This window comes from Salvelinus alpinus, chromosome 5, assembly GCF_045679555.1.
Source record: "Salvelinus alpinus chromosome 5, SLU_Salpinus.1, whole genome shotgun sequence".
NCBI lineage: Eukaryota > Metazoa > Chordata > Actinopteri > Salmoniformes > Salmonidae > Salvelinus > Salvelinus alpinus.
The window spans coordinates 45,270,197-45,290,322 of record NC_092090.1 but is presented as its reverse complement, the minus strand read 5'-3'; the positions used below and the strand labels follow the sequence as shown (position 1 = coordinate 45,290,322).

Below are 20,126 nucleotides of genomic sequence, written 5' to 3'. Positions count from 1 at the left end.
AAAGATCTCCACCCCTTCTGTTTTCATTTTTACTAACAGCACTTTGTATTAATATGACAAAAATATGTAATGTCATCTTTAGTTGAGCCCAGGGGCATCAACATGTATTTTTTTTCCATTCTTTGAGGTAACAAGTATTCCTTACACTAGACAGAAAAACAATATCTCTATCCTGGGTCCTGTGTTAGCTAGTAGAAATTTGAGCAGCTTGCAGCAACATCATTTGTCAAATACTAGGCAACACTAGGCCTACCTCACATCTACAACCAGAACATATAGCAGCATCATGTCTATGGCTAAGTGAACCACTGTTGGCTCTCACACTCATTAACTCTGATTGAAGGATGTCTGGGTCAAATGGAAGTGTGCCTAACAATATCTGTAGCCCATTATTTTGGCTTCAATGTACCAGTAGCGGTTCAGTTAAGAAAAAAACTGCAGTGTTCCAAGATTTAAATCTATTTACCATTTATTGTGCAGTTGACACAAATATGAATATGCTATGCTTCTTGGTGGAGGACAAGATATATAGAAAAGCATGAACTGAACTGGTTGGAATAACGGCGTGATGATTTGAAAATAATTCTATGGCTTGGTATTTAACAAACTCAAACTCATTACGGGCTTTAACTTGAGCAAATGCTTTATAAAAAAAAAAAAATAGCAGGGCCTTCAGAAGCTTAAAGGGGATAAAGACTCTTTCAATGAGACAGCTTAACACTCAAAAGAGTTATATAATCCGGTCTGTTATGGCACCAGTTTCAATCAATGCTCTCTACTTGCTCACATCAGGACCCATTTGGATAATGATCAATGCATTACCATTAGCAGTTTACAACAGGACAATCAGCCACTGAACAAACAAGTAAAATTAAAAAAAAAAATTTTTTTTAAACTAAATTAAAGATAAATCTTGACTAATATGAGGTATTGTTGATAAAAACCATGTCCATTGTCTAATTTTTTTTCTTTTTGGAATAGCACTGAAATCATATTAAGTAAAACTGATGACAAGACTACAAAAACAAAGATGTCAATAACAATTTTCTCACAGAAAATTAAAAACCTATTACATGGCAGTATATTGACATTTATATGTATAAAATATATAGCAGCAAACAATAGGAGAAAAAGCATTGTTTTTTTCTTGTTGTTTTACACTTTGCTGGAAATTCCTCCATAGCAGCTCAAAAGGAGGAGTGTGGTCTCCCATTATCCTGTTTTCTCATCTCTTTTTCTCAATGTACAACCAAACACCTTAATTCAGCAATTCAACAAAAACTTGTTGCTGTCAAGCTGTCACCCTTTTTGCCTCCCTTTTTCCCACTCCCACTTTTCAACGTTACCCATCCCATCTTAGTGATCCACTTCTTAGGCAAGCCACAAAAACATAGCCTATGTCTTCAGGTTTGTGCAAAATCATCTCTAAACCAAATTTTTGTTGTGTGTATTTTTATCCCCTCAACTACACATATTCTAAACAGCATTTTAACTATGGTATTTATCTTTCAGTTTTGTGTTGAGAAAACACTGTCATACATGATTTGAAGGGCAGGCATGTGTTTAGCACTATGGTAAATAGTTGTGTACAAAATGTTACGCACAGACAGACTTTGGCATCCTGTTTCTAATCTGCACTGGCTCCAAGAGGAAAATATGCAATAATAAACACTGTTAATCTTTGTTTTAGCTTTCAAGTTTGATACTTTAGTGTTTCAAATGCTCTGGATGCCGTTCAAGCGATGGGATACAGGATGCAGAAACATGCCACACCCAATGCTCGTCTCACTGTAGACCACTCCTGTAAGAACTGTGGCATAACAATCTCCAAAATGATACCCTTCTACATCAAGTGTACACGGGATTGCTGTACGGCTGCGTTGACTTGTACCCAAAATTGTAACACATAACACCATAGTTAAAAGAGACCTGCTCCACTCCATACCATTTTTTCATTTTTTTTGTGATTTTTTTCTTTTGTGAGTCAGAAAAACTGACTAAAAGTGCTTTTAAAAATGGAATGGAATTAGAAAGTAAGATATAACCACAAAAAAATGAACTATGGATTGCATGGTAAAGATTTGCAACTAACGCTAGATTTTAGCTTATTGTGTCATAGCTAGCTGTTGATATATGTACACATGTGGCAATGAGGACAAAATAAGTCACAAATCAACAGCCAAACAATGCTGGTGCATTCTATTTACTCCTAATTGAATATAAAGTAATTGTCCTTATATTGAAGAATGAATGAACTAATTTGCCAAACCTCAACACCAGCAATCCACAACCTAAACAATAAAACAGAGCAATATATACTAAAAGTATACTGTTGAGTTATATAACTCAGTTAAAAAGAGAAGAGGCCAAAACTAGGGGCTCAGAATTTCTTTAGAAGTCTAGATAATATAATAAAGTGATTAAACGCATAAGCAAGCAGGGATATACAGACGACTAGACTGGGGGGAAAAACGGGAGCTTTGATAGCAAGCAAAATGCCTAATAGATAACAAAAAATGCCCCTTCTCTTTTATAAATGAATTTATACTTCAAATAAAAACCTAGACACAAAGACAGACAAAAAATACCTACTTGTTGTTATTTTGAATGTTTTAAGTAGGCATGTAAAGTCAGTCTATGGTATTTAAAAATCCTAGTTCAACATCGGGTGGTAACAATGTATATTTCTGTGGCTTAATCTTGCACATAAACTATAATGTTTTCGTTTCATCCATTTAGTTGTGTATCTTTCACAATAATTCATTTTTGCTAGCATCCTTGTCTATGTCTTGAGCCAGACAGGATGGGAGAGTGAGAGGGAATATGACTGATGGTCTCAGAAAAGTGAGGTGTTCAGTCCTTTCTTGACAGCCCTGGCTGAGGGCGGCCACACGTCACTGGGAGGCCATACAGGCCGGGGCACCGTAACAGGTGTGGCACATTAGCGGTTGCCAGAGTGTGTTCAGAGGGTGACGACTCGAGGGTGCGCTGGTGTCCTCTTTTCCCAGATGGCCTCTTGGTAAGGCCAGAGCCTCAAAAATATTTCCAAAAAAATGGGGAGGTTGCCACTCAAATGTTAATGTCCCTCACGTCTGTAGGGGTGCAGGACAGGTCCACATCCTCCTCTACCCTTTTTGTTTCTGTGGAGACATTATGTTGCTGTGCCTGTCTCAGACTAGACTCAAGCAGAGACTCAATCTGTTCCTGACACGACTTCAGGCAGTCCTGTGAGGAGAGAGAATAATGTCAGCATAATGAAGCAAAATACCTCAAAGACAATAGTAGCGAAAGGGTTTGTGACAAATAGTCAATGCAAGCATGTGTGTGGTGCAATGTAAAGGCCTGGAGAACTGTGATTGACGTACCGGGTCACTCCTGATGACTTGGGACAGAAAGTTGGTTAGGTTCTGGGATGACAGTGCACCGTCTTTGCTCTTTAGGTACAGCCCCTGGACCGCTGCTGCCACACTGCCCGCTGCGATCATGGAGGGAGGGTTGGCGATGAATTTGACATCTACAGGGAAGACATAAGAAAAAGACGGTAAGTACTTGAGTCGTAAAGCGAAAACATCTGAAACAGATCATTGGCCAAATGGTACACCTGAGCTTTCAAAAGGATTAATGTGGTAAATAAAAGAGGCAGAGCTATCAAGTACTGTACACAAGGGTAGAAAGAGAGACCAAGGCAGATGGAGGGTATGTGAGGGAGGCCATTCTAGGCTGTGGCAGAATGAGGTACTGTAAGGGGACAATGGAAATCCTGTTGCTCCTTTCCACTCACAGTCACAATATCCTGAATGTGCTTTATTTCACGACCGGCTACTGACAGGACACCAGTGCTCATGCACACAGACTTCCAAGAACAATACATCTAGCTCATCGACAAAATAGGACCGGTACAAAAGTACTTCCAGCACACACATTCAATGGGTACACCACTTCAAAACTTTTTCCAAGAAGAAAGGAAATACCACTCCTTCCTACCTGTTTCCCTCACATAAATTATAGTTTTAAACCCCATCGAGCTGATCTCCCTCTGAAGAGGTTAGCACCCCACTTCCTACTCCAAGTGCATGAAAGGTGACCATGAATCTAGAGTGGGGTGTCCATCCCCCAACTGAACACCCCCCCCCCATGCATGCAGTAGATATAATTTCACAAATAAATGCATCAACAGCATAACCTGTTTCATTTTCCACAATAGCCCTAAAACACACCCCAGTGACAACTCATTCAAAATCTATTGAGTAAACTCTGACTTTGGGGAGAAACACCACGCAAACAAACCATTGTGGTGAGAAGCAAACTCATACTCGTATAATACTGATCTGGAGAAAAAGATATACTGGAATGGAGTCAGTGCTCTCATTTACTTGTCCACACTACACAGGGACTGAGACACCCCCCATAAAACATGTTAGGCCTTGTACACTCAAACATTCCTGCACCGGAGCCCATACCCCCAACCATTTACATTGACCATTGGCCACCTGGGGGCTTTCAAGGAGGAAGAGTTATCCTCACAAGTGGAAAAAAATGCAGACAAAAAAAATCTGTATCTTGCATCAAACACATATCTTAGCCATTGGTCCCCTGAAAAAGTGGTTATGGAGCAGTGACAGGAAAAAGCTCACACTTAACAGACAATGGTTCATGTGTGGGCCTACCTGTTGCACAGAGAGCCACGAATGTCTGGGCATGCTTGCGCAGAATCTGCTTCGTGTTCTGATGGATTGGTAGCTTGGAGAGGAAATGGTCTATGAAATCGTGAGGCGTTACTGATGCTAGATCCCATTTCAACTTGTTTAGAGTCAGTAGTTCCATTTGCTACAAAGAGAGACAAAACAGACGTGCGCAATGAGACAATCGAACTTCACAAGTGGCTTCACATAATTGATTCTACATTTGACTTTATCCACTAGAGGGAGATGTCGCCCTCGTCATGTCATTGCGCTACACTGGCCTAACCGTTGTAGGCCATCATGTGAAATGTACAAGAATCCAAAGTCTTTCTTTGATGCAAACTTTCTTTGAAATTAACACAACAAAAATGATGCAATAATGATTTAGATCCCGTCGAAGAGAAACTAAGACAAGTAGTAGGCCTATAGGCCTACAAACTGGATGCATTGTAGTAGGCTACCTGTAGGCATAGGCCTATATGCTACCATTGCATTATGAGATAGCCTACTATGGAAATGCTCAGTCAAATAGCCTATACGATATTATATGGATTATAACTACAGCCATATACAGAGTGTATATGTAGAAGATTGACATTGCTCATTTACCAATAGATCGCTGGGCCGGATGGAGTTGTCGGTGTAAATGCACAACTTCTCTGCAGTTAAAGGGACCGTTTCCTTCATCTTTGAGGCCAAAAACATACAAGTAGCTCCCAGGAGTTGTAATCTGGTTTTATGTGTGGGCTCCACAGACAAAAATCTATCCAAGTAGTTCATAGCCAGGGGAAAAACCTCCTCCTCGCATTTCTGTTCCTCGCAGACCTAGAAGTGAAAACAGCAATTTAGCCTATAGCTTCAAATTACAGTAGCCTATAATATAGGACTATAAGTGCATTCAGGTCGATTGTATATACCAATAAATAGGCCTGTCCATAAGTGAAAACGAAATACTGTAATGGCAACACTACGCATTTTTTAAATTATCCTCCCATTCCTTAAGGCTGTCCTTAAAACAAAGCTATGGCCTAATTATAGCCTTTAGCTGGCGCAAAGTAGGCTATAGTCTGCCAATGCAATTAACATAAAATCATGCATTTCGAAAAACTGAAACAGTTGCTTAAGCCTAATTTAAACGGAAATTGAAATCGTTGAGAATTTAGGCTGTTTTCAGTCGCTTCTTACTAAGACACAAAGGTGGCGTCAATGCAACTTTCCCCTGAAATTTCTAGTTCGTCATCTTTTCAAAAAAGAATAAAAAATATGTAAAAATTGTCCCGGTTTGTGAAATTAGCATGTAAATGATCGTTATGGTATACCTCATCGGATAGTTTTAAGATGTGTCGAATTTTCATATAGTAAACATATAAAAAACATTTAATTTACAAGACACCGCTCTTTCTCGTGGAGCGTGCGACATTTAGATCTTGTGCGGACTCACAATTTCTGAAATTAATAAAAAATGTATGTCGACATAAGACTCAATCTCTAACTACATGTAAATGTTGATTAATCGATATAGTATCATATCCGACCATTGAAAATGCATTCTTATTTAACATTTTTGCGAAAATGATCATGTTTCCAGAGCGACCTTCAGAAACTGCAGGAACAGCAGCCTGATAAGTAAGCCGAAACAAAACTTCATGGTTTTATATAATCATTTTTCGCTATCTGTGCGACAGGATTATAAGTGCATACCCAAGATATACTTTTCGACTTGCTGATTGAGTTACTGTCATTGCTGACATTATTAAAGATTTTTAATGATATTAAAAACCTACGCATACGACAACAAAGATGGCGCATAATACTGGCAAGAGTAAGACTGCATACGTGTACATTGCTATTAATTTGGAACATTTTTTCAATCTAAATACATTTCTTAAGTCCCGACAAAGAAAAGAATCGAGCAGCTACATTGCAAGTGTTGTAATTACTGAACACACACAATACCTGGGAAATAGCCTAATAGGCTACAACAGTGTTCCAAATCTATTTTAGCCTACTTGGACAACCGTTACAAATGAAACATTAGCCTACTACATGTCAGTATGTTTACATACTATGAATGATCATGCTTTGAAAGAATAATCGTACGATGCATAAAACGACCACTTCAATACATTGCGTCCAAAGTGCATGGTTAGTGTTAGGACACAAACGTTAAAGCAATACATCTAGACATCATAAATGTACACACCTCTAACATCCATGTAGCCACAATTTTCCTCATTTTCGGTATTATTTCTTTCTGGACACACTTGAAGTAATTCGGAGACGGAAGGTAATTTTCCTCTGCTTTGAGCATTGTCTGTAGAACTCGGTCATTTAGTAAGTTGGCGTCTTGGTAAGCTCTTCTGATGGTTTCCACTTCACAGCACAACAGCTGGTGTTCCATATCTTTTGCCGTGGTAGCTTGCGTTTTCTGGGCTGAATAAACAATCAAAAGATGTGCTTCTTGTTAGGAGTGAGTGAGGCTCCGTGGATGCTGCTTGCTGTTCCTACAGTGTGATCCCTCTGAGAGCTCCAACGCTTCACCCTTCTAGACAAAACTCCCCTTCAGAGGGCTATGCGATGACGTTAACTGTTGTTAAGGAGAAGATCAAAGCAACAGCGAGTCGGAGAGAGCCGAGCTAAGGAGTCTATAGAGAGAGGAGGATAACTCTAAAGAACTACCCCTCTAAAGTTTCCAAGTCCTTCCAATCGCTGCTTATCCACTCCTATAGGTATGGAAATGGGAGGTCCCAGTATTCTGGGTGGCGTAGCCTATACAGCGGAGGGGAGTCAGGAGGGGGTGAAGAGAACGTACGCTGAGTGGTGGGGGTTTGAGGTAGGAGGGATGTAGGGCTAGTGTCGGTATAGGGAAGTTGGTTATGCAGAGATTAATGTGAATTGGTTCAATTTTGATAGGGGGCGGTATAGACACATTCATGAAACTTTCCTGTTAAAAAAAGCTCTGAGAATAGCTCCGGCTTCTCTTCTCGTCACCCAGTCGAACATGAGGTGAGCACATGGGCAAGCTTCTAACACACAAAGACATTTAACAGTGGAGCATGTATTTTTTAAATCACTTTAACATAATCATTATGCAGCAATTCATATACTTGTTCAGATTGCAGGCATATTCAATAGACCTATGCATCACAAAACCTGTAAAAAGCATATAAAACTTTCAGAGCCATTCAATAAGGCAGGCAATTGAATGTTTCAAGAGTAAAACACGATGTGCAAAGTCGTTTAAGTTAAAACCTAATGATAATTGCATTATAAACATCTATAATTTAGATAAATTAGCCTATTATCAATATTGATTTCAGGTTTCAGTTTAATTTTACGGCATTAAACTTGGCACAACAAAAGTGCACCACCTTACTTTACAGTGCTGTGTGTGTAGAAATAGTCATGTATAAGATGAATAACGTGGTGACTGATATAAAAGTTTAAAAACCTGACCCCCCCCACCCCCCCTCTTATCTCTCTCAATTCAATTCAAGGGGCTTCATTGGCATGGGAAACATATGTTTAGATTGCCAAAGCAAGTGAAATGGATAAACAAAAGTGAAATGAACAATAAAAACGGAACAGTAAGTATTACTCTCACACAGGTTCTCGCTCTCTCTGACTAGGGAGGAGACCGACATTGGTCTAAACCAATAGGAGGAATTGCTGTTACCAGGCAGAAGACGACCAAGCACTTATGATGAGAGTGTTGAAATGTTCTATTCAAATTAAAGTTACCGATAATCATGTGATTGGTTAAAATACCATTGGCTGTAGGCCAAATAAAAACGTGTGAACTGTTCTGTTATATAACATTCTAAAAAAATAACTAAAAAAGTACATTTTGAAAATAAAGGTAGGTATGTTCTTTTGCCTTTAGAACAGTTGCAAGTCATGGGAGCAGAATATCAATATTATTGCTGTTGTGTGGAAGAGGATCTAAATAAGTGATCAATTCTATGAATAGTCCAAATCAGATTTGTCACCATTTTTCTAAGAGTCGCAATAACATTTCATCTCAGTCGTTTCAATAGGAATAGGAGCTTTTCGCATTCTTAACATTCCTCTCCATAGGCTATTGAATAGCTACCTAAAACTACCGAAAGAGACTTTATTTTTGTCAAGACTTGCTATTGCTGACTGAATGTGGGTGACTCGTTCACCTTCACAAGTTTTTAAACGTTAGCGTCTTTGTGATTTTTATCATTACCCATATGGCCTATAAGGTAGGCCTAGTATTCTTATCACCCAAGTTGTACATTATTGCACTCTTTTCAACTTTTTTCATTTTTTTGGACATTATGCAAACCATGTGCCAAAATCCCTACATATTTTCAGCAGGGGCTTCAGCTAAACGTAGGGTATGGCAAAGCTACAATGGGGTATTTTCTACCACAGCCATCTTCCACCTCTGCACTGTTTTGAGAGAAAAGTAATGCTGTTCCCTGCAGCTGTGTCAATCCACTCTCCATAGATGGGTTGGCTGACAAAGTCACACAAAAAAATGCATACCCATGGACAGGGCCAGAAGCCCTGCTTTGCTGTGATTCTAAATGATCAGATAGCTAGCAACAATGGCAAGAAGCTGCTGTGTTGGGAATGGTAGGTGTCTCATTTCAGCTAGTTTTATCTTGTTCTTGATACCTGTACCCAATTGTCATACTTGAGTAAAAGTAAAGCTACTGTAATAGAAAATTACTAAAGTAAAAGTAAAATTCCACTGGAGTAAAAGTCAAAAAGTATTTGGTTTTAAATATACTTAAGTATCAAAAGTAAATGTAATTGCTAAAATATACTTAAGTATCAAAAGTAAAACCATAAATCATTTACAATTCCTTATATTAAGCAAACCAGATGGCACCATTTTATTTTTTTCTTTAATTTACAGATAGCCAGGGGCACACCCCAACACTCAGACATAATTTACAAATGAAGCATGTGTGTTTAGTGAGTCTGCCAGGTCAGAGGCAGTAGGGATGTTCGCTTGATAAGTCAATTTTTGGGTGTCAAGGAAAATGTATGGAGAAAAAAGTACATTATTGTCTTAAGGAATGCAGTGAAGTAAAATAAAAAGTAGTCAAAAATATAAATAGTAAAGTACAGACACCCCCAAAACTACTTGTAGTACTTTAAAGTATTTGTGCTGAAGTACTTTACACCACTGTCTGATGGGTGTCCTACGAAGCAAGCTAGATCTACTCAGGGTTTTCTAAAGCTAATCAGCTTCAGTTAGCTTCACATTCCAGCCCAGTCTTCGTCCGTACTACAATGGTGGATATTGCTTGTCCGCCCCCACTAACTAGCAGGCTTGTAACTGCGCATGCATGTCGCACATGGCTAGTCGAACGCCAAACTCTTCATTGAGACAATGCTGAAACATAAATCCATGGCGAGTCAGTGCCACATTTTCAGTTGTGCCAAAATAAAAATGTTAGAGAAGTTATCTTGCAAATTCAGCAGGCTATGGTGTAAAATAGGCTTTTAGAATGGCCTTCTTTATTTTATTACTTATCGTTAATGCCGACTTCGGTGTGCTTTGGTGTGCTTATCAATGCACAACCACAAGCACATTTTTCCCCCACTCCTATTGATAAAATAATTGTATTAAGTCATACTGTGCGTGACATAACACATTTTTAACACGTAAAAAAAAACATTTAATTAATAAAATATTTAATCAGTCGTCTTCCTCAAATTAAAGGGACGAGGACGCAATCTTTGCAAGAAGGATGGAATCTGGTTGAATTGGTCCCCAACTCGTGGCTCAGTCATTTCATTCAGGGTAAGTTGGGTTACATGCTGACCAGACCGGACTCGTCACATGCGCGAGCGTTGCAAAATAAATGTACACATACTGTACATGTTATTCAATCATTGCACCCATACTGGTCGCGAGCGTCTGTGTGGTTAGGCACTAAAATAGAACTTGGTTCTATTTGTGACGCTCGACGCGGTGCAAGTCCTGCCTCTCCTATCTCCTCATTGGTTTTTAGGAGTATATACCCACGTGCCATCTCCTCATTGTTTTTTAGGAGCATATACCCACGTGCCATCTCCTCATTGTTTTTTAGGAGCATATGCCCATGAGGGTGATTGAAAGATGAACTGAGGTCCACACTCCAGTCGGTTGTGGTAATGCACCTTAAAGTTGGTTGCCAACTGCAATATAAAGTCCAAAGAAGAAGAAGAAGCCTGAAGGAGGAGAGATTACTAGTAAACAAACTCGGCTTACCCTTTTATCTGTGGATTAATTGTTGGAGTAGAGGACGTTGTGCATTTCAGGTAAAATAACAACCCAATATTTATATCCCAGGACAAATTAGCTAGCAACAGCAAGCTAGCTAGCTAAATTGACATAAATGTTGAATACTTTTTGACCTGTTCCCAAATTAATATAATTGGTTTAGTGTTTGTTTTGATATTTCAACCTGAGTGTCCTGATCACGTCTGGTGTGGGCGGACAAAATCAACATGCGTGCGATGGCGCACGCAGACGCACGCGTGCGTGTGGTCTGGTCAGCATGTTAGCCATGAGTTAGCCTGCTCCGGAGCAAGTTGGTTCTGAAGGATTCGCTACCATAGAAATGTACCTGGCTAAAAAGTGAGCCAATTTCATATGACCGGTTATCCGAGTTCAACTCAGTTGACCAAAGTTACCTTGCTAACGCCTTAAAACTGCTTCGTAGGACACCCCTCTGGTATTGTTTTGACTGATTTCATGTCAATGCTAATATGGCAAGCTAGCTAGCTAACCAACAACTGTAACAATGTGTTTGAGGGACAGCACGTGCTCATTGTGCAAATGTATTTATGTTTTCAATAAACATTTGGAGACTAAATATACACTGAACAAAAATATAAATGCAACATGCAACAATTTCAAAGATTTTACTGAGTTTCAGTTCATATAAGGAAATCAGTCAATTTAAATAAATAAATAAAATCTATGGATTTCACATGACTGGGAATACAGTTATGCATCTGTTGGTCACAGATACCTTAAAAAAAGTTAGGGACGTGGATCAGAAAATCAGTCAGTATCTGGTGTGAACACCATTTGCCTCATGCAGTGCAACATCTCCTTCTCATAGAGTTGATCAGGCTGTTGATTGTGGACTGTGGAATGTTGTCCTACTCCTCTTCAATGGCTGTGCAAAGTGGATGAGTATTGGCGGGAACTGGAACACGCTGTCGTACACGTCGATCCAGAGCATCCCAAACATGCTCAATGGGTGACATGTATGGTGAGTATGCAGGCCATGGGAGATTTTCAGCTTCCAGGAATTGTGTACAGATCCTTGCGACATGGGGCCGTGCATTATCATGCTGAAACATGAGGTGATGGCGACGGATGAATGGCACGACAATGGGCCTCAGGATCTCGTCACTGTATCACTGTGCATTGAAATTGCCATCGATAAAATGCAATTGTGTTTGTTGTCCGTAGCTTATGCCTGCCCATACCATAACCCCACCACCACCATGGGGCACTCTGTTCACAACGTTGACATCAACAAACCGCTCCCCACACGACACCATACACGCTGTCTGCTATCTCACTTTTTGTGAATATGGAACATTTCTGGGATCTTTTATTTCAGCTCATGAAACATGAAACATGAGACCAACACTTTACATGTTGCGTTTATATTTTTGTTCAGTGTAGTTTACATGTTGTCAACATAAGCCAACCCCGTCTGTTTTGCTCCATACTTGCGCACACGTCGGTTTTGTTGCTAAACAACCAACTCATCTATAAAAGAGCCTGCTCGTCAGCTCTGATCCAGCATGGTCCTAAAGCCAGCCTGTTAAACTGCATTTTTCAATTGGGATTGGAAGGAGTTGAATTTTAATTACTGGTATTGAACTAGGGTATACTCTGCCATACCCAATTGACACCCCTGATTTTCAGTGACTTCCATAACAACTCAATGTGTTAGTTGCACACAGTAAGCCTATTGTATTGGGTAAGCCTATTTTATGTTGCATGTAAACTAAAGGTATATTATTTTCAAAGTTGTACAAAGGTTGTCAGTCTACTAAGTGATCCCTGGACTGATTAAAGTGAGAACTCTGTATAATCAATTGCAATTCAGTTAGGAAGGACGCCTGTATCTTTGTAGTGACTGGATGTATTGATACACCATTGAAAACCTAATTAATAACTTCACCGCGCTCAAAGGGGTATTCGGCGTCTGCTTTTTACAATTTTTGCACATTTACCAATCGGTGCCCTTCTTTGCGAGACATTGAAAAACCTTTGGTCTTTGTGGTTGAATCTGTACTTGAAATTCACCACTTGATTGAGGGTCTCTACAGATAATTGCATTTGTGCGGTACAGAGATGGGGTAGTCATTCAAAAAGAAAGTTAACCACTATTATTGAACACAGAATGAGTCCATGTGATTTGTTAAGCACAACTTAGACTTGCCATAACAAAGGGGTTGAATTCTTATTGATTCAAGACATTTGAGCTTTTTGTTTGTTATAAAAATGTTTTTATTTTTTTATACTACAAACAAAATTCCAATTTGACATTATGGGGTATTGTGTGTAGATCAGTAACACAACATATCAATTTAATCCATTATAAATTCAGGCTGTAACACAATGAAATGTGGGAAAAAGTAAAGGGGTGTGAATACATTTGACTACCACATAAATACACTTGTTGTAAAATGGGATCCATCATTGGCAAGTTTCCGATTCATGAATGATGATGACACCCATAGGTAACTCTAGTTCATTCCTTCTGCAGCTGCAGCACACACTACCACTCCTTCTATTCTTTGTTAGTGTGATCTCACACTGGTTGAACAAGCATACTTCTTTTTCACGCGTCAGAGCTTTGTGGTAGATTATTGCATGGCCCTTTTTGTTTTAAGAAAAATATATACATTCTTTATTTAACTAGGCAAGTCAGTGAAGAACAAATTCTTATTTACAATGACAGCCTAGGAACAGTGGGTTAACTGCCTTGTTCAGGGGCAGAACGACAGATTTTTTTACCTTGTCGGCTCAAGGATTTGAGCAAGCAGCCCTTCAGTTGCTGGCCCAACGCTCTAACCACTAGGCTACCTGCCGGTTTAATGCTTCATGAGCACTAGGAATTCACTCCTTTCTCATTCTTTGTGATAGCAAAGCTACAATTATGTGCCTTTCCCCTTCTGAAAGGGATGCTGTTTTTATCGCCGTAGAAGTGAGATGACGTGTAGTCTGTTGAAGTTCTGCTTTGTTAGTAACATACAATACGAGTGCTGTTCTGTGTTAGTGGAGGGTGGGTGGTATTATCTACTGTATATAGCTAGTACTGTATGTTTGTATTGTGTTTATGTTAATATATGAAGTATATGTGTGTTTTTAAGAGTACATGCTCACTGTCTGAATGGACCTCGGTTATTTATCAGAGAGAGAGAGAGAGAGAGAACACAGAACGATTTTCTAGGAATTAAAATGCTACTCTATAGTGGAGAGTGGCCTGACTGAGTGTCCCGAGGCCCTGCTGCTGTTGCAACTCTCTCACACAGGTGTGGAGTAAATCAGCTGTAGGCCGGGTGACGAGTGCTGGTGTCTTGCCACCAACCTGTGCTGCTGCAAATCCCAAAACAAATAGCTGCCTAATGAGAGGATTACAGGTTGTCAATCACTTAACTTAACGTTCACCTGACCACCTCCCACCATCTCCCAGCCACTGCCTCCTCCCACTTCTCTTTGTCTTTTGAGGATTGCTCCACGTTGACACTTTGTCTCCACTCCGCCATGGACTCAGATGCATTGAGCTCACTTTCTTTCCTCGGCGGGTGTCATGCGTGCACCCTATGCTAATACGGGGTCAATCCTCCAGACTTCCTTGACCTATAGAGGTTAACGACCTAAGGGCGGGGCGGCGTTTTCAGTATAGCTTATGGTTTGTGAAATGTGCTCCGGTAAACTTCTGCAAAAGTTTGCTGGTCATGACGTTTCAGTTTTAGTAATGTGGGTTAAAGTGTAGCTGTGTTCGTCTATTGTACATTACAGAGCGAGATTCCTGCCCAGTTGATAATTGCACACCTATTGAGCTGTGAACATGGAAGACTTTACACTAATAGGCTACTGTTAGTTAAAGGCTCTGTTGTATGAATATGTGAATTTGAGTAGATGGTTTATTTCCATTGATGGATCAACTATCTGTGCCTTACTCTTTAGTGAGTAATAGTTTAGTACGGGGACCTTGGTACTACGGAGTTCAGAACCAGCTGGTCCATGGAAGTCCAGGCCTCTCTCCTTCATTAGAGGGGCTGGTCCTATGTTACGACGTCTCTGAAAGTATAAATTGTGGCCCTTGGAAGAAGACCACCTCAGGGACCCCCTGATGCCACAATAAATCACAGACCTATAATGGAAAGCCAACTACACAAGGAGTGCTAAAGTACTGTGTAACAGGTATCAAAGATTAATGGGCAGCATTCTCAGTCTATGGGCTATGGCAGTGCCCGACCCCCACGACCCCTGCTGTAAATCAAAAGAACAGCTCTGAAGTCTGCACAAAAACAAAACCTGAATGGGGAATCTGAATATCTTCCACATAGCACTGTTAATAAGTGAAAGCTCAATTTAAAGAGTTCATAATAAATCATTTGTCATAAATTGGGTCTGGTTAGGAGAACCTTTGCCACCATCATTATAAACTAAACACAAGTTTTGTATGTTGATGGTGATCTGGTTTGGCTGCCACAGAGCTAAGCCACCATGTTTAGTTAAGTACTTGTTAGATATTAATGCACTGATGGAGCTAGGAACACAAGCATTTCGCTACACCCGCAATAACATCTGCTAAATATGTGTGTGCGACCAAAAACATTTGATTTGATTTGTACATACATCTCTCTTTTTCTTTCTCACTCTCCACTCCCCCCTGTTTTTCACTTACACATAATGTAAGTAACATACATGGCCCCTCGATTATTGAAATAACATTTATTCCACACAAATTACATCATCACTTTTGCATGCAATTAGACAAAGATTGAATCTCATTGTGAGGGGCCCAACACTCCCCCACACCACTGTCTCTGTGATCCATCTCTCCACCACTCCCAAAGACACTCGCTCCTCAAAGCCACCTTTTATTTGGCTTATGGTGATCAAGATTAATTTGGTGCCAAAGGAAGTCAAAAGGATTCCCAGTTCACCGCCAGTAGAGGCCAAACCCTAGGCAGGCCCCTTTCTTTCTGCAGAGATTAATGGAGACGTGGCAGATTTTTCTCTCTCTCTCTCTCTCTCTCTCTCTCTCTCTCTCTCTCTCTCTCTCTCTCTCTCTCTCTCTCTCTCTCTCTCTCTCTCTCTCTCTCTCTCTCTCTCTCTCTCTCTCCTGTGTCTGTCTGTCTGTCTGTCTGTCTGTCTGTCTGTCTGTCTGTCTGTGTGTGTGTGTGTTGTTTGTTTGTGTGTTTAAGGAGGCCCATAGCACTTGTCAGGTCAGATGTTTAAAGTAAAACTCAAATGTTTGGTTAGACATCAAACTGACTAAACTCACTGAGTAGGTGGAACACTGGCTTTGCCTGGATCTATCTGACTGACCAATAATAGTAAATAGATTTCTGATGGGACTACCATAGTAAGAATTACAGTTCTGCAAAATGATGTTTCTCAGAAGTGTGGTTGCTTGAATGGTTCAATGAGTTTTGAGATGCTCTGACTCCATGCATCAGACTGAGAAAGACAGGAATCTCTGTTCTCGACCAGGGGCTCTGGCAAAAAGGCCACAGGGAACACATTTGATAGTCAGTAGGCCCATTCATACAGAGCATGGTTGACACCAGAAGTATCTCTGGGTTCAAGGGTCAGAGGCAGCCTGCGTGCCTGACATAACTGCTTTATGTTGGCCATCTCATGTGGTCAACTCGTACTGATGTAAAACTATATTGTACACTGTAAAGGGGTTGCATTGAATTTGACTGTAACTTACAGGCAGCTCATTGGCAAGTTACTGTATTTCATATTTCTGGCTCTGGGCAAACCCATTGGTTTCTGGACCAATCAGATGGCCCTAAATGTGTTCACATTTTGTGAATGGTCAGGGAAGTACTCAGATCCGGACTCATTTCGTAACTTACAGGCAGCTCATTGGCAAGTTACTGTATTTCATATTGCAGTACACCTACTGTAATCTAAATACAGTATCAATGCATGTACTGTGTAATGACACACTGTACACTAGTGGAGAATGTACTGTATTATACTGTAAACAAATAAATGCTACTGTAATAGTAATGAATGTGTGAATAAATGGATGAATGAAATTCATTGTGGGGAGGTGGGGTTTGTATTTCACAGTATTTTACTTTTTACTTCTAGAGTAGCCTGATGACTCACACTAAATTCTTCCGCTCCTCTGTCGTTCGCTATTTACTTTAGTCTGAGATTGCAGTCATTGAAGTTGTTTGTGGTGAGAAGGGGCACGAGGGGCATTGTACAAATCAAAGTCATCAGCGATTGAATTGTCTCTAACCAATCAGAGTATCAAAGCAAATGACGGATTTCCAAACTGCTGCTTTACCCACGTGATTTCTGGCTCTGGGCCAACCCATTGGTTTCTGGACCAATCAGATGGCCCCAAATGTGTTCACATTTTGTGAAGGGTCAGGGGGGTACTCAGATACTCAGATCCGGACTCATTTCGGAGAAGAAACTAACGTCTTTGGGCGTGGCGTAGCGTTTGGCCAGAACAAGGAGTCTGGGTAGCCAGGCAACTTCTAGAGGCCTTAACAAAGACTTCTAAACTGGCAGCGACTCCGGGGCAAAACAGACCAAAAGCACATGGCAAAATGCTAAACCCTTAAAGGAGGACTACACTTCCTGATTTGGCCTCATTTTAGATTTGGTTCATTAAGAAATGCTAGTGGCCATGACATGATTGAATTCAAACATGAGTTGGTTTCTGGGTGTGGTTAAATGTGGGTGTCTCTTGTGTGTGTTCGCAGGTGGGAAGAGTTAGCCAAATGATTTCGCCAAATAGCTTTAGCCAGCTGGTGTTTTACTGTGGCAAAGTTGGTTTGTCTTTGGATAGCTTATCTCTGGGGATAGTTAGGGACCGTCAATAAATTACACAATGTAAATTGGACAATGCTTTCATGTTGCACATCTTTTAGTTGTCTCATTAAATGCTTTCAATATTTGTATATGAATTTCTACAATTTATAGTTGGTGAGGTTTAAGTCATTGAAATTTGGAGCTATTGACCTTTTAAAATATTGTCCCATGTATATTGTGTCATTTGCTGATGGTCCCTAACTAACCCCATAGGGATATTGAATGTCAAACCAAATTGACCATGGGCATTATGCAGCAGCGCTCCGAATTGATTATTACTTGAGTGCTGCCAGCTGTGGGCAGGATTAAAATAAACCCAACCCACAGAAAACTATTACGGTATCCTTCGTTTCGTGACATACAATTTTTACCTATCATCTCGCAAATCTGAATTTTGGACGAGATTGACTTTATGACCAAAATGATTCTATTTACACTTTGTAGTCAATTTTGACACTAGAATAAATGTTTCTGACTCATATCGATGCCACATACAGCTATTTTCAAAACGAGAATTAGCTTTTTTAGGGGCAGTTGCACTTGACAGGTTTAAGATTTGCTGCCACTCCAATCTGTCCCCTACATTTTTTTTTTAATTGATGGGGCACTACTACCACATACCACATACCAACTAACTACTACAGCACTCTCACTAACGGATGCAACAAATTTAGCCTCTTACAATGCACACCTCAAAATATGTTAATGAGCCAGAAACAACAATAGCATGCAACCACTAATGGTCAAAAGGTTTTTGGCACTCCATAAATACGGTACAGTATTCTGTGGGATAGAATTACAGTACCATTCGAAATACAGCAATTCTTTCCCTGCCAACAAAATATGTTTCACAGTTTTGTACTGTTGATAATACCCATAATTACTATTATAAATTAAGTAAGTAAGTGGTGAAATAGACAGGGAGTGTGTTGTGATAGAAGTGTGTGTGATTTTGAACTGCAAAACTAGAAATATGCCTTTAAATAGTGCTTATCAACCTTGATCATCTCACTCAGGATTTAGCAGATTGCATTTTTAGATAATCTTGTCTCATATTGTTGGAACTTGCCTTTAAATTAAGGGTCTGGAGTGGGTAGGTGGCTCATTCAAGTTCTTGTTCAGTGAGTCATGAAATTGGCCTCAAATTCTAATAATCTGTTCGTGACATTTTGATGAATAAATGCCCACTACTGTCAGTACAGCTTCGTGTCATGTCTGTCAATTTAAGCAACAATAGTGTCCTCCCACATCATGGGTGTAACGGTGCAAAAACCCTATCATTAGAAGATTTACTCACGATTCTCAGTGAAACTTCAGTTACTGGAAGCACATGTGGCATTCTTAAACTGTAATGACTTTGCATTGACCAATGAATGAAATTTGAGTGAATCGGTCAACTGATTTAAATTGAATAACTTTATTTTTATGTAGATCTGTCACAACAACCGTCTGTTGGTTTACATATCATGGAATATAATTTGTCTCTGACAACTCTACCAAAGTGGCTTTTACTTGTTTCACGTAAGATGACTGCGAGCTATCATTATTGAAATGTAATAGGATAATTTCATCAAATTTGAAAAGTTTCTGTTGATAACTGACTACTGATTAATGTCCTGAAATAACTTTAAAGGGGCAATCTGCAATTGTACATACATTTTTAGACTTTAAAATGTTTGATTCTCTAAGAAAATAACTTAGAGAAATGCCTCATGAGATTAATTCAACTGTCGTACTCCATAACCCAAAATATAAACTTTTACTCCATTGTTTGAAAACAATGTATAGCTTCAAAACATGGTTAAAACTATAATGTTGAGATCATGGATGGTCAGTCCTTGCATCCATAGCTCTGTCTATGAATGCAAGCCCCATCCCTAAAACATCCTCCATTCAGGCTGCAAACACGTCAGTTTCCTCCTTAACTCTTAATCCTTAATCCTGTGGCGAACTGCAATAGCATCGAAGAGCCCCCGCGATATGCAACTGTTCAGGGAAGTCAGGAACCAATACACGCAGTCAGTCAGGAAAGCAAAGGCCAGCTTTTTCAAGCAGAAATTTGCATCCTGTAGCTCTAACTCCAAAAAGTTCTGGGATACTGTAAAGTCCATGGAAAACAAGAGCACCTCCTCCCAGCTGCCCACTGCACTGAGGCTAGGTAACACGGTCACCACTGATAAGTCCGTGATAATCGAAAACTTCAACAAACATTTCTCAATGGCTGGCCATGCCTTCCTCCTGGCGACTCCAACCTTGGCCAACAGCCCCGCCCCCCCCGCTGCTACTCGCCCAAGCCTCCCCAGCTTCTCCTTTACCCATATCCAGATAGCAGATGTTCTGAAAGAGCTGGAAAACCTGGACCCATACAAATC

General features: G+C 40.0%; 1 protein-coding gene across 1 annotated transcript; it reads right to left on the bottom strand.

Moving 5' to 3' along the window:
- Window positions 1–617: 617 nt before the first annotated feature.
- On the bottom strand, window positions 618–7,495 carry LOC139576242 (G1/S-specific cyclin-D1). The gene is made up of 5 exons (XM_071402069.1): window positions 6,886–7,495; window positions 5,292–5,507; window positions 4,668–4,827; window positions 3,366–3,514; window positions 618–3,225 (listed from the first exon to the last, which is right to left on the bottom strand). Exons 1-5 carry the CDS (start codon window positions 7,081–7,083, stop codon window positions 3,070–3,072), a joined length of 879 nt encoding a protein of 292 aa, XP_071258170.1. The 5' UTR covers window positions 7,084–7,495; the 3' UTR covers window positions 618–3,069.
- Window positions 7,496–20,126: the final 12,631 nt, after the last annotated feature.

Excerpts from the sequence above, each read along its gene's own strand:
- LOC139576242 (XM_071402069.1), bottom strand. The coding sequence starts at position 7,083 with ATGGAACACCAGCTGTTGTGCTGTGAAGTGGAAACCATCAGAAGAGCT. Across the intron at positions 5,508-6,885 it reads TGGCTACATGGATGTTAGAG|GTCTGCGAGGAACAGAAATG; the intron begins GTGTGTACATTT and ends TTTCACTTCTAG. Across the intron at positions 4,828-5,291 it reads TCCGGCCCAGCGATCTATTG|CAAATGGAACTACTGACTCT; the intron begins GTAAATGAGCAA and ends CTCTCTTTGTAG.